At 37.8% G+C, this 12,579-nt stretch overlaps 3 protein-coding genes and 1 long non-coding RNA gene across 7 annotated transcripts in view; 2 read left to right on the forward strand and 2 right to left on the reverse strand.

Moving 5' to 3' along the window:
- LOC134654661 (zinc finger BED domain-containing protein 4-like) overlaps positions 1-12,579 on the forward strand; it is a 1,082,235-nt gene that overhangs the window by 651,944 nt on the left and 417,712 nt on the right. The window lies entirely within an intron of this gene.
- Positions 1-12,579, forward strand: part of LOC134654688 (uncharacterized) — a 403,600-nt gene that overhangs the window by 206,538 nt on the left and 184,483 nt on the right. The gene's annotated exons all lie outside the window — the stretch shown is intronic.
- LOC134654659 (uncharacterized) overlaps positions 1-12,579 on the reverse strand; it is a 191,823-nt gene that overhangs the window by 88,579 nt on the left and 90,665 nt on the right. The window lies entirely within an intron of this gene.
- Positions 1-12,579, reverse strand: part of LOC134654664 (protein kinase C and casein kinase substrate in neurons protein 1) — a 229,612-nt gene that overhangs the window by 10,407 nt on the left and 206,626 nt on the right. For 3 of the 4 annotated variants that reach the window (XM_063510140.1, XM_063510139.1, XM_063510137.1), the window contains 3 exons: positions 6,061-6,072; positions 3,599-3,825; positions 2,971-3,091 (listed from right to left, as the gene is read on the reverse strand). In XM_063510140.1, the coding sequence (XP_063366210.1) occupies positions 2,971-3,091; positions 3,599-3,825; positions 6,061-6,072 (360 nt within the window). The remainder of the gene's footprint in view (positions 1-2,970; positions 3,092-3,598; positions 3,826-6,060; positions 6,073-12,579) is intronic. The other variant, XM_063510138.1, reaches the window with a different exon arrangement.

Genomic DNA, 12,579 nt, shown 5'->3' on the forward strand with positions numbered 1-12,579 from the left:
GACCAGACCCGCAACGGTGAGGATGAGTGAGCGTGCTGTGAACTTTGCGTCTCTATTCGTCAACATTGTCATCTTGCTACCCTCACGGTGTATGCCTCGTGTCACCGAAACCATTGTGAATTCAATCAAAACTGTCGTGTTATCTTGGTTCTTGTGCTTTTGTACTGGGCGGTTAGCTGGTTTCGGGAATCCTGTGTGCTATTGAAACACCCTGTAGAAATCCAAAGCTAGCAGTGGCCGCATCCGGCTATCTAAATATCGGAAAATTTATAATCGCCATCCGGACACCTAATCGCCATTGATAGCTACATAATTAATAATTTAATTAAGTAAAGCAGCAATTATGTATTGTAAAATAATTACCAATTAAACGACGATAATTACCTAACTTGAAAATGTTTTTAAAATATAAATACCAATTTAAAGTGCCTAAGTGCAGTGAATTTGATCTCTCTCCTTATCCGCATCAAAAGTGCAATCCTTATTCATTCACCAGCCAACCGCCCAGAGGTCCAATTCTTAGTTCGATCGAGATGTCTTCTGTAGTAACACCTGATAGCTAGAGAACCTAGACATTATCTTCTAAAATCAAAATCGTATCTAAAAAGATAAACTAAATTTTACCTTTACCCGAGGGCCATGAAATGCACTCTCCGAGTGTACACGTTCGAGACTGAAGCCGATCGCCATAGGTACATAGGTTTAAAAAAATATGGCGGTCGACCTCAGTGCGTTCCGTTACCCTCAAGCAAGTGAAAGAGTTTACCGAACGAGAAGCGAAATAATATTTGCGCGTCACTTCAAAACAAACGGACTATCGTTTGAGAGTCCGTTTCCACTCAATGGTCTCCCAAGATTCATACCCAAGGGTCTTCTACCCATTCCTATCGCGCGATATCCTCAAAATTTAAATGCAAATATTAGAGGATACTCAAGGACACGTCATTCAAGACCAAAACTAGATTCAATTATGTCCACAGCATCTATTTGGGTAGAACCATCTCGATCGATCACAGAAACTCGGGGCCCTACACCGTGACGGCGTACCATCGCGGCGTTGCCGTAGACCCAGCAGTCGGGCGCGACTCGGTCATCCCCGCCGCCGCCGCAGAACGGCAGCCGCCGGCGCAAGCGGCGCAGCCCGCGCGTCCACAGCCAGGCTGAGGTCGCCGCGCTGGTGGTGGCGGTCACGGCGCGCGTCAGCATGGCCGAGGCGGCTTCGGGGAGGTATTGGAATAGCGGCGTGGCTGACGGTTCTTCCTACCATATCACCACAGTATAAGAAGTCTTTATGAGGAGTGTGGTTGCCGGTGACCTATTCTCGAACAGTTTTTTAACTCGCGTTCGAAATTCGAGATATGCTAGATGCCACATCGAGTTGGAATTGGTATAGTGGCGTGGCTGACTGTTCTTCCTACCATACCAGTAATCACCATGGATGTGTGACCACGCTTATTAATTAAGTTCCCAACGTCCGCCTGGATACTGCGAGGTATATTTAAATTGACTATATCGAAATTGTTTGCATTGCCTGTACAGATTACCTTGTAACCTACTACTTCTAGCAGAGAAAAATCGTGGCATCGCTAGAAACTTTTTATGAACTTAACTACTGTAGGTACCTGTTCTATCAAAAACACGCCGTATTATGACTAGGTTCCTTTAGATTATTTCTGAAAAGTTCCAACCTGGACGCAATGACAAGACACAGAGGTCGGATCATTTCATGATTATAATAATCCAATTTAAGGTTGGCTAGTGGCTAATGATTCCGTTTGGAGTAAGCCTCAGGGGATAAATTGGGTCGCTAGACTAATCTCACCTATGAATTTATCATCCCTACTGAATATTTAAAGGGCTGAATTAAATTTCCAGACAACACGTTATTCAGACCATCAATTAGCCTTAAACTTGAGAATAACTGTATTTTAGATTAGGTATACGCACTTCGTAAAAAAATGTAAATCCTTTTATCTGATAATCAGTTCAAATATAGAGGTAAAGAATGCGAGGGCCGTCTCAAGTTTGCGTAATTCTTATATCGGTGCGGTATCGCGTACAAATATGCTCAGCAAATATTGGCCAACGGCATTGGAAGGTATTAACTAGATACAAGTAACTACAGATACAAGCGTTAGAACTACTGGGAGTTTGAAATTTTAAAAGTACGTAGTGTCATGCTGATCTCATAATATTATGCCTAGGCTAGGTAAACATCTAGATCAACGTAAAGCATTCGGTTAATACGATGCATAGTACATTATAGTTGCGTAAATATTGCTTTGCGTGGATGTCGGATATGATACCACCAATGTGAATAAAATACTTGATTCTGATTCAATGTTCAATCAAACAAAATTTATCAGAAACTTTAGTACTTAGATTTTAATATGTGGCGTTATCAGAAAAGGTTCGTTGGTTGTCTACATGAAAAACCTACAAAACGTCCTTATAGAGAACCGGATAATATACGTTTTTGTTAAAAAAATTGAAAAAAAAATACTTAGCATAATGATGGTAAATCTGCCCCATCACGCTTAACAGTCTTAACAGCCGCTGGAAATCAATCAAATCTTTCAATTGTTGCAAATTCAAACTGATTTTCCAATGGCTGTTACCGGCTGGTATGAGTTGCAGAAATACGATTCTGATGTCCATTAATGGAAACTGATCTAAAATTTCATATCTGACGAAAAATGATTATCTGATGAAGTGTCTTTAAATTTTGGTGATATTTCTGATCGCTTGGATCAGAGAGAGAGAGAGAGATCTGGTAGAATCAGAGACTTCCACCAGAAAGAGAAAAATATCATCAAAATATCCAAACACTTTGTCAATAATGTGCTCAAAGAAAATAACAAAAACGCTGTTATATTGTCCCGATTGCAAATTCATAGTAATCATATCCGACTTTTATAAGTATGAAGGTTCCTTGGCACATGACACAAGGAGGCGTGAGACAATAAATACCTCAAACTGAGGCCACGCCATGGCCATATTAACGCCGTGGTTGTTGGCCCACCACTTGAGGTCCTTTTGGTGGTCTGCGTTGTTTATCGTGTGGTGGAACTCCTCGTAGATTTGGGGTAATCTGGAAATGACGGCGAATCATTAAATAATAAGACAAACGATTCACTTTCTTATGAAAACAGAAAGAAAAGACGAAACGTTATTGTAAGGTATGTTCTAGCAGACCTTAACACACCACAACTCTTAGAAGCAACATTAGGCAGCTCACAGAAGTTCGCCAGCAATATATTATGAAGATATAGAAACAAAACTTTAGTTCTTTCTCAACAATGTGGACTGCTAATGGCAATCTTATTAAGATGGTGGACGGAACCCAGAAAAACTCAGTTATAGCTAAGTAATGTTGTGAATCTTTTAGACAGTGGATGTGTCCACGTTGATCCAACCATCAACCAACCAACCTGGTAACCATCTGTTGCCAGAAAACGGGTATCTTGGAACAGCTGATTCCTGGTCGCAATCCAAATAAGATGGTTTCACATAATACGCACAGCCACATTAAGCAACGAAAGAAACATCAGAACATCACAACAGTCAAGGATAATAACTCAAAGAGGAGAATACTCACGTAGGCTCCTGACTGATGTTGAGGCACTTGTGGAAGCTGAACAGCACGTCCTTGAAGAAGGTCAGCCGCTGGGCTTCCATCTGTTGACACCTCTCGAAGACACCGCTCATGTCCTCGATGTAGCGAGGATTGTAGGCGGTAATCTCGGCGAGAGCCGCTTGGTATTTCTCTCGGGACTTGGACACTTCCTCGCGGCATTTGGACACGCGCTCTGCCATTTTCTTAACCTGTAACATAGAAAAGGGATAAGATTAGTTACGGGAAAAGAACCAATAAATAAGTAGGTATTAGTAGATAGCGCTACTTCAGGAATGGTATATGTATATTGGCGATAAAGTTTAGAGGACCTAGGTAGCCAAATGGGAATCGTTTATAGAAAACGTCAATCGAAACTTGTTTATTCATGAATACATACTTAAAACACTAGCATATCTACAAGAGCGATTAACTCCTAACTCACTCTTTGTTTACGCACAACAAAGACATACAACCGTAGCTCGCAAACTTTTCAATTTATCTTAACACAATGAAACAGTACACTCAATGGCCGAAACTTAAAAGTGTGTCAGTCGAAACTGGACCACATCCAACTCCCGGCGGTTCTTGATTTACAGATCGTACCGAAATCTGGGCCAGGAAATAAGTCTTCAATTGGTAATGCGGATTGGATTCAATTTATTTTTAGCCACTATTTCACTTGCAGTCTATATGCAATGCAGTGGCCCGTTATTGATAAATGAAACTACATTACTAATGTGATTACCTATTGCTGTGCCGGCGGAATTTTTTCCAATATAACTAACTTTTCCTAATGAAATCACCCTCGAATTCTTCCATCAGATTTTTTGCAGAAGTTCCCTTTTTGCATGACAGGAGATATGGTGAATTGTATAACTCGTAGGTACTTGGCGCTTGATCCATGACTTACTTAATTACTTATGATTCTTATGAATGTAGTTAACATTTGTAAACTAAGCTACAATAGCAACTAAGCTACATTTACATATTCGACCGTATTTGTCGGCTTTCCACACTGTGTTAAATTATACAAGACTCAACAAGAGGAAGCAAGTCTCTCGGCGTACCTAACTTCGACAAGGGGATAATTTTGAAAATGGCAAATATCTACTAAACTAGAAGCACTTTCTACTTTAGCAACAGTAAGCCAGATGCCTCGGTAACCGGTGCAGTAGCTTTTAGTGTTACTAAAGTATGAAGTGCTTCTGGTTTTTATGTAATAAATATTTGCCGTTTTCAAAATAACTCCGCTTTCAAGTTACTGCAATGCAAGGTGCATTGAGTGACTGAGTTCACGTCTTCAGCCATTTCATATGGCGACTTTTACAATAAGATTTGCGTTGAATCAAATGATTCTCCCGTCTTTCCATTAAATTCCTCCGCTGTGCGCCGCTACGACAATTTCCGTAAACGTAGCATCGTAAAGCCAGGTGATAAACTGAAGGAAATCACGAGACCCAGCGGCGTCGGCTTACAACCAATTGAAGTATACTTTAAGCGCTTAGTCTTAAGGTTTATAATGCAATAGAGAGTTGTGGTAAATGATGTGGAGGAGCCAGCAGACGCTCTGTCTGCGGCCACCCCTCACTGAGCACTAATTGGATGCCATTTTGAGATAAATTAACATAAAAATGAGCTAATTTAAAGTGGTTGTTAAAATGGATCCATGGTCCGGTGTGCAATTATCAGAATTTGGTATGGTAATGTATGAAGTATTGCTTTTATGGTTAATAATTATTCTGTTTCTTAGGATTGTGTTAAGATGCTGTTTATACGGCTTGCCAATGTCGATTAGAGATTTCTTTACTAGTAGGCAGTAGGCGAATTAGAGCGATTCTTCTTTTTTCTATTATGTTGCTTGCAAATGGGCGCAACACGTACATTGAGCATAATAGATAATAACTTTCTTCTTACTTATTGTTATTAAAATATACAAAGGGCCAACTAAACACAACCTCACTTCATGCTTCAGTCTTTCCAGATCCTTCGTAAATTACGGGTTATATCTAAACCAAACTAGCTACTACATTATAGGTATTACATAGCGTACCAGCACGTCTAAATTTAAGTAAATGAACAGGGATAATCTTGCGCCAACAGCAAAAGACTGCATATACTTATAAGATTAAAATGCACTCCATCAAGCAAGACATTAATTTTATTCTAGGACATGAGCTTCTATGTAGTTATAGTTATAACCAATGTAATAACATGTAAAACAGAACTCGAGGTTCATTACTGGGACTCGGGACTCGGGAATATACCTTTAAGTAGGTATACTTTAGTAAATATTGTAGGGACATCAGACCTGCTAGCATGAGCTGCGTTCTCTATCCATCTTGCAATCTTGCGGGACTTCAAGCACTTATGGAGTCGCGCGCGAAAACGCAACTCATGCTAGACTGCCTGACATTGTTAGCGACATCACATCTTCACACACTTACCAGTAAATGACGCTGCGAGAACAAAACGATATTGCATTAGTGTTGCACCTTAGTACGATCTCATTTGGCATAAGAAATAAGCTCATAATGTTTGTGGCGTAGGATTCTTACTTAAAAAAAGGAAATAAATTGGTTAAGTTCCGTGTTAATTTTAATTTCAGTATTTTTCTTCTTAGATCGGAATATCGGTACTTCGTCGAGGTTCATACATGAATAAAATCCAATCTTACTTAACAATTTAAACTCGAGTTAAAAATTGTAGGTCGATTTTTTAAAGGACTTTTTTATTCACCCATAACTTGTTCTTACAGAAAGTCGTTCATCATAAATAATCGTACTTTTTCTTCAAACCGTTCGTCTACTTGAAACAAAATAATGTTCTTAGAACGCTGCAAACTTGTTTCATTAGTCTTGTTGAGTCGTCTCCTAACAATACCTACTTTTAACGACACTCGCAAGAAGCAGTAAAGTTATCCGTACAACCTACTATTTTATTTAATACGTGACAGCAGAGTTATTAATGGTATTTAGAAGTGGTAAAGTCTAAGAAATATTCGTGCTATTTACAAAATTTCCTACAAGTGGCTATGCAATTTTGCGGCTAATTCGGTCCTGCAAATTATTAAACCAGAGGTTGACAAAAGTTGACGTGTTTAGTTTAGTTTTCATTTTAATGATTAGTTCGTTTAATTGATGTCTGATATTTTAGTAACCTATTGAGGATATGAGCCATTGTTTCATTCGTAACAATACGATACTCCGATGTAATTTAGATGACATTGCAGCAGTTATCGAACATGTATCAATACATATATCAATAATTTGAAATGATAAACTGTCCAATAACATCGCCTTAGCAGCGATCTATTCGTCTGGTTAGTTACTGTACAAATATGTGTAAATTCTACCTGTTTCTTTTATTGTGCTTGCAATTCGTTGTGTTTTTTTGTGTTGGTGTAAATATCATTTATTTTATTTAATATCTGGAGCAGGATTTTTTTAGACTTTAAATCTCTTCTACAACCAAATACTTTGGTGGCATAAATGACACAGTCTCGGCCATGTTCGATAACTGCTGCAATGTCGTAAGTCATCTCAATGACATCGGAGTATCGTATTGTTACGGGTGAAACAATGGCTCGTAACTACGAGTATATAAAGTTACAGCGTACCTAACACGTGCGTACGTATTCGTACCTATACCTATACAAGTCTGATTGCGGTAAATTTACATATTTTTATATATAATATTTTGAAATGTATAATCTATAATAGTAGACATACTGGATTGAAGCCATTATAATCAGCTCTTAGCTAATTAACTAATTAGCTAATGAGTAGAAACTAAACATCAGGCAATTAGGTATAGGTACCTAACAAAAAAACATAAGCGTCTTGACGCTTTTGAGAATAAACGCTCACTTGACAGTGGTTCAATAATCGACAAACATCCGCAATGCCTCTCTTTGCCTTCGTAGATATCTTAATATCTATGTATTTAGCTTAGACTCATCGATGCCTTAATCTCTGTGACTAACAACAGGACTTCGCTTTACGCTATCACTTATCCAGACTTAATCATACATTAGTCCGTAACATGTTACATGTTACATACAAATATGATATTATGTAAAATACACGTGCCTTTGTGCGCGCCCTAGCTGCCAGCCGGCTTGAAGCGTCATCCATCAAGAACGCCGACTCAGCAGTCCTAGGGCTGTCACACAGTTTATTCATGATATTCGGAGTGACAGGACGTTTCATCTGACGGGTTGGCTGTATTTAAATGCTATTTTTTCAATTTCATTATATATATTATCTTTATTATTTTATATCGCGGCACTTTGGTGATAAAATGCAGAAAATACAAGAATTAACCAAAGAGACGGGGCCCCTTGGAAGACGCCTTTCATGGTCGTAATTCAACTTAAGCACGTCCAGCAGCCCTCTATCGCCACGCTACCCATTTTATCGACATGTCCTCCGATTTTTTAGGATGGCCAGCGGCAATTTCCGATATCAAAATGTGATAAAAAAATGGAACATATAAAACCAAAACTGTTTTATGAAAAGAAGGTGGATACGGATTTCATTTGTTTTCAATAATATTTCCTAAATGTCGACCTTCACTTGTGTATGTACTTCCCGCTCCCCTCGCCCTTCCTGTCTCCCTCGCACTTCGTGTTCGATAATTATTTAAATTTGAAATCGGAAATATGCCGCTGGACACACTGTACAAGATGCTGACAATAAAATAACATGTTTTACACGAAATGAAATCGATTCGATTGAGAAAATAAAAAAGTTTGACATTCACGAAGAAGTATATTGAGGCGTATTGAAGAGATACGAATGTGCAAGTTGGCAACCCTGATATTAATTCAGTTCGCCTGATTGATTATCTCTATCATCGCGAAAAGCATGTTTGTTCACACCTAGGCTATAGCTGCTTGTTTTCAGGATAATGTTTTGAGGAGAACAGGTTTCGAAAATACTGTTGTTATCATATGAACAGCTAAGATATATACTCGTACCATATACATAATTATAGAATTAGAACTGCTCGCACGTAGGTACTTTAACCATCAAAGAACGTTGAAAAAATAAATTTCGTACATAAACCAGTCATGTTGCAAACGACAAAGTGTGGAGGTATCACCTTAAACGTCAAATATCTCTGAAAATACGATGTTTATTGTGGCATGTCCATACTTTGTCACGTCGAAGTCGATGCAGAGTAAGCTTAATAGTTAGACAGGCCGTCTAATGGCCGAATGTACGTACAGCCAGAGGGCAGCCCTACCGATCTATTCGAAGCACGCCTAAATGAAATTCAATAAGCCCGCAAATCTGGCGCATCACAACACCTTTGTCACATTTTATTGACAATCACTTAGCGGGAGTGGGTACGATGGCGAGTGAATTGAGCCCATGTTGAAAGGTGTTAGGGAGAATACGAAGCATCAAATGAACTTTTTTTAATATTATTGTGCTGCATCAATCATGTTAGAGGCTATTTAAGATTCATCTAAACTCTACGACCTCGAAGCAATGGATTTTCTTCACATTTCTGTATAGGAAACGGAATTTTCGAACTGCTTGTTAAGTTTTGAATATTACCATGAACTTTTTTTAACTTTGTGGAAACATTCTGCAACTTGCATATATTATCAGTTCGATAAGCGTGGACGCCTAAACAAAAGTGTCTTTATTTGAACGCGAATGTTGGATTGTTTTTACATACGTTGAAAGTGTAGGTAAATAATAAATATACGGTCTTGTTCACGTTCAGCCGTATAAAGGCCAGGTAAGTATCCCTACTGGTCTATACGAAGCGCTCCTAAATGAGATTCAATCAGCTCACAATACCTCACGTACCGCAACGCCTCCCGCCTTTGTCACATTTTATTGACAGCTTCTAAGCGAGTGGGTACGGTGGCAAATGAAACGTCTTGAAAGGTATTACTCGTATTATTTAGGAAGAATGAAGAGGGTCTATTTGTGTTGCTTTTGTTAATTGTGGAGACAAATCGATTTCTTTAAGATGATTATTTAGATTTGTAAGACTATGCGCTCATTGCTTACTACTTCTCGTTAATACTTTTCAACTTTACTAATAGGAAAGTAATACTTTGACGTGTATTTTAAAATAACCAAATACATTTCGTTTTAAATGTGAAGCAGTTTTGCGTGACAATAATTACGTTTATCTTAAAGTGCCAACTCTTATGTATCCATCTTATATAATATATCCCAATAATATCCAAAGAAAACGTCATAATGCACGAGGAAATCTCCAGAGTTTTTTAAAACCTACATTCAAATTCGATGCAGGATTTAATTATCGCATTGCAATGCTTTGAGCATAATTATATAATAGTTCAAGTTCAAAGTTCGCAATAGGACCCCGAGTATGGTTATGCAAGCGGGCAGGTGCCGGCTTGAGGTCTGGGGTAACAGTGTCCATGTGAAATGTGTTTTACTTTTACAAAAAAAGGCTGTGAGGTATGTTGATAAGGCAAAGCGACTTGAACATTGCCGTCCTCTGTTTGTGAAGCATAACATATTGACAGTGACATCACTTTACATATACTTAGTCTGTATTTTTGTTTATAAAAATAAGACCCGATTTGCATGTAAAAACAAAAATAGACATCCTAGATTAAGACATAAATTTGACATACAATTACCAGAATCTAAAAATTATATACTTTTCAAAAGAAGTCTGGAATACATGGGAATTAAAATTTATAATTTTTTGAATGAGGACATTAGACAATGTGATAATATTATTGACTTTTCCAAAAAATTAAAATCATTTCTACTAATAAGACCATATTATAATCTGAAGGAATATTTTGATAACTTGTCATTTTAATTGTAATTAGATTATTATTTTAATTTAAGTTAATCTAAGATTTTGCATGCCATATTGTGGTAGACCATACATTCATGTACACAATAGCTACAATAAGTACCTATAACACCCCTATGACATGTAACCATGACAACTGTGTATGTTCAAGCAAATAAATAAATTGAAAATTGAAATTGAAATTCAATTTCCTACCTCTCCGTCTGCCGGACGCTTTCTAGGTCAATGTGAGATATTAATAAACCACTTCTTTCAGGGTTCCGATGTGTGTAAATATGGGTTGACGTGTTAGCGAGATGTCACATCGCTCTAAATATAAATGATGAGGGGGCCGCTCCCGGTGAGAGGGAGAGGAAGTGCAATTTAAAAGTACGTTTGTCTTTATCAGGGAGATGTGGTACCTATTGGTAGCCTAAGGATAGATTTCATAGGGGAAAAAATAATAGCACTCGTTATTAGACCGAAGAAATTATGTATTAATTTACAACTTTTACAAGTCATCAAGTAACGCAAGGAATTTGTCGGTTTACCGTAAGTCTTGTTAAGGATAATTCTGTACCTCCACGGAAACCAGTGTTCAATCGTGTAGCGCTTTCGTTACAAAGCGGTTCATTTGTAGCGAAATATGATATCTCTAAGAATTGCTGTCTTACGTCAGGTGATTACTTGGTTAGTTTGTAAAAGTTACGAACATCCTGGTCACGGCACCAAATTGTCAACACTCCCTGAACTCAACTATTTAAAGCGGCGCTAAAGAGGGCGACCTTGGTTGGAAAAACTTGTTATATTTTCATCTGTTTATACGCTGTCACTGTATCTCGGTTGTAAATTGAATTAGAGGGAAACAAACCTGTTTTAGTGGTAAAAAACAACAGTTTTACTATTACTGCGATTTTAAAAATTCTTAAATACATTTAAGAGATTACAAATATAAAGTTTTGTATGTTGTAAGCTCGTATGTATGTCTAAATAGGTATATTAATGTAAATCCGAATTAAACTTTTAACAAAAGTGGCAGAACCTGGTTTTCTTAAATAACTTCCGTGTCAACAGGTCTAGCATAGTTTTGCAATTTTCTAGCTAGTGCATCGCAAGTAGCTGCTCAATAAATGTAAGGAATTCTTTCTGCACTCTGGATCACGGGAATACGGGCAGTCTTAGAAATTCTATTCAGCAATACCTAGAACAAAACCCGCCTAACCTTCAACGTTTTGTTTTGTTCTTGTAATATTTATTTATTGACGTGAATGAACAGAAACGTATTATAAATATAAGATTATACAAATATTTTTGATGCTTCGTCACGCAAAATGTTATTATTTCAGACACAGTACCCGCCTTACACCCCTTATCTACCCTTGGCTTTTCATTAATGACTCTAATTAATCGTCTGGATAAACGAGATTACGTCGGGACCGCTAAGCACAGATAAAAAAGATTATCCTGAGCGTAAATATGTCAAAATACGCAGCTGTGCAACTAGCTTTTAGTTAAAAAGTGTCACATTTTAAGTATAGTAATATTAGTAATATTATACTTAGTCCGTAGGTAAGAGAGACTAAACCTGGAAATCATATGTGGCTTTCCATCACATGTCCCTGTGCACATGGAGCATAAGGACCCTTGAGGAATGGAATATAAATATATCAGACTTTAAAATCATATTGTACTCATCGATTTATTCCTACTGTCCATAGCATCTGTGCTAAAATATATTATCTATTGTACGAATACATACGATGATGTTAACGATTACCTACCTATAAACACTTAACTGCATTGTAAACGGCATAACTAACAGCAAAGACCTTGGTTAAAACAAATAGGTAATAAAATACGAAACGCTATGGAAGCAGACCGTAACAGTCCCCGATACTGTTACATTACAAATTGGACACGTCACTGGTTCCCAATCATTTTCACACCGCACTTCATTTACCCGGGCACGTGATCTCGCTGGCAACCGAATGTGCTATACGCGTGTTGGTTACTGAGAACCGTTGGTTTTAAATGAAAATTTCTTTTCCATCTTTTAAAACGCGTTACCAAAGAGAAGCTTCTGATCTGATTCATGTATTTAAGTACTTATAAAGAAGAATTAATTTTGTGTAGTCAGATTGAAAGTAGGTACTTCAAGGAGGGTC

This window comes from Cydia amplana, chromosome 15 (assembly GCF_948474715.1).
Source record: "Cydia amplana chromosome 15, ilCydAmpl1.1, whole genome shotgun sequence".
NCBI lineage: Eukaryota > Metazoa > Arthropoda > Insecta > Lepidoptera > Tortricidae > Cydia > Cydia amplana.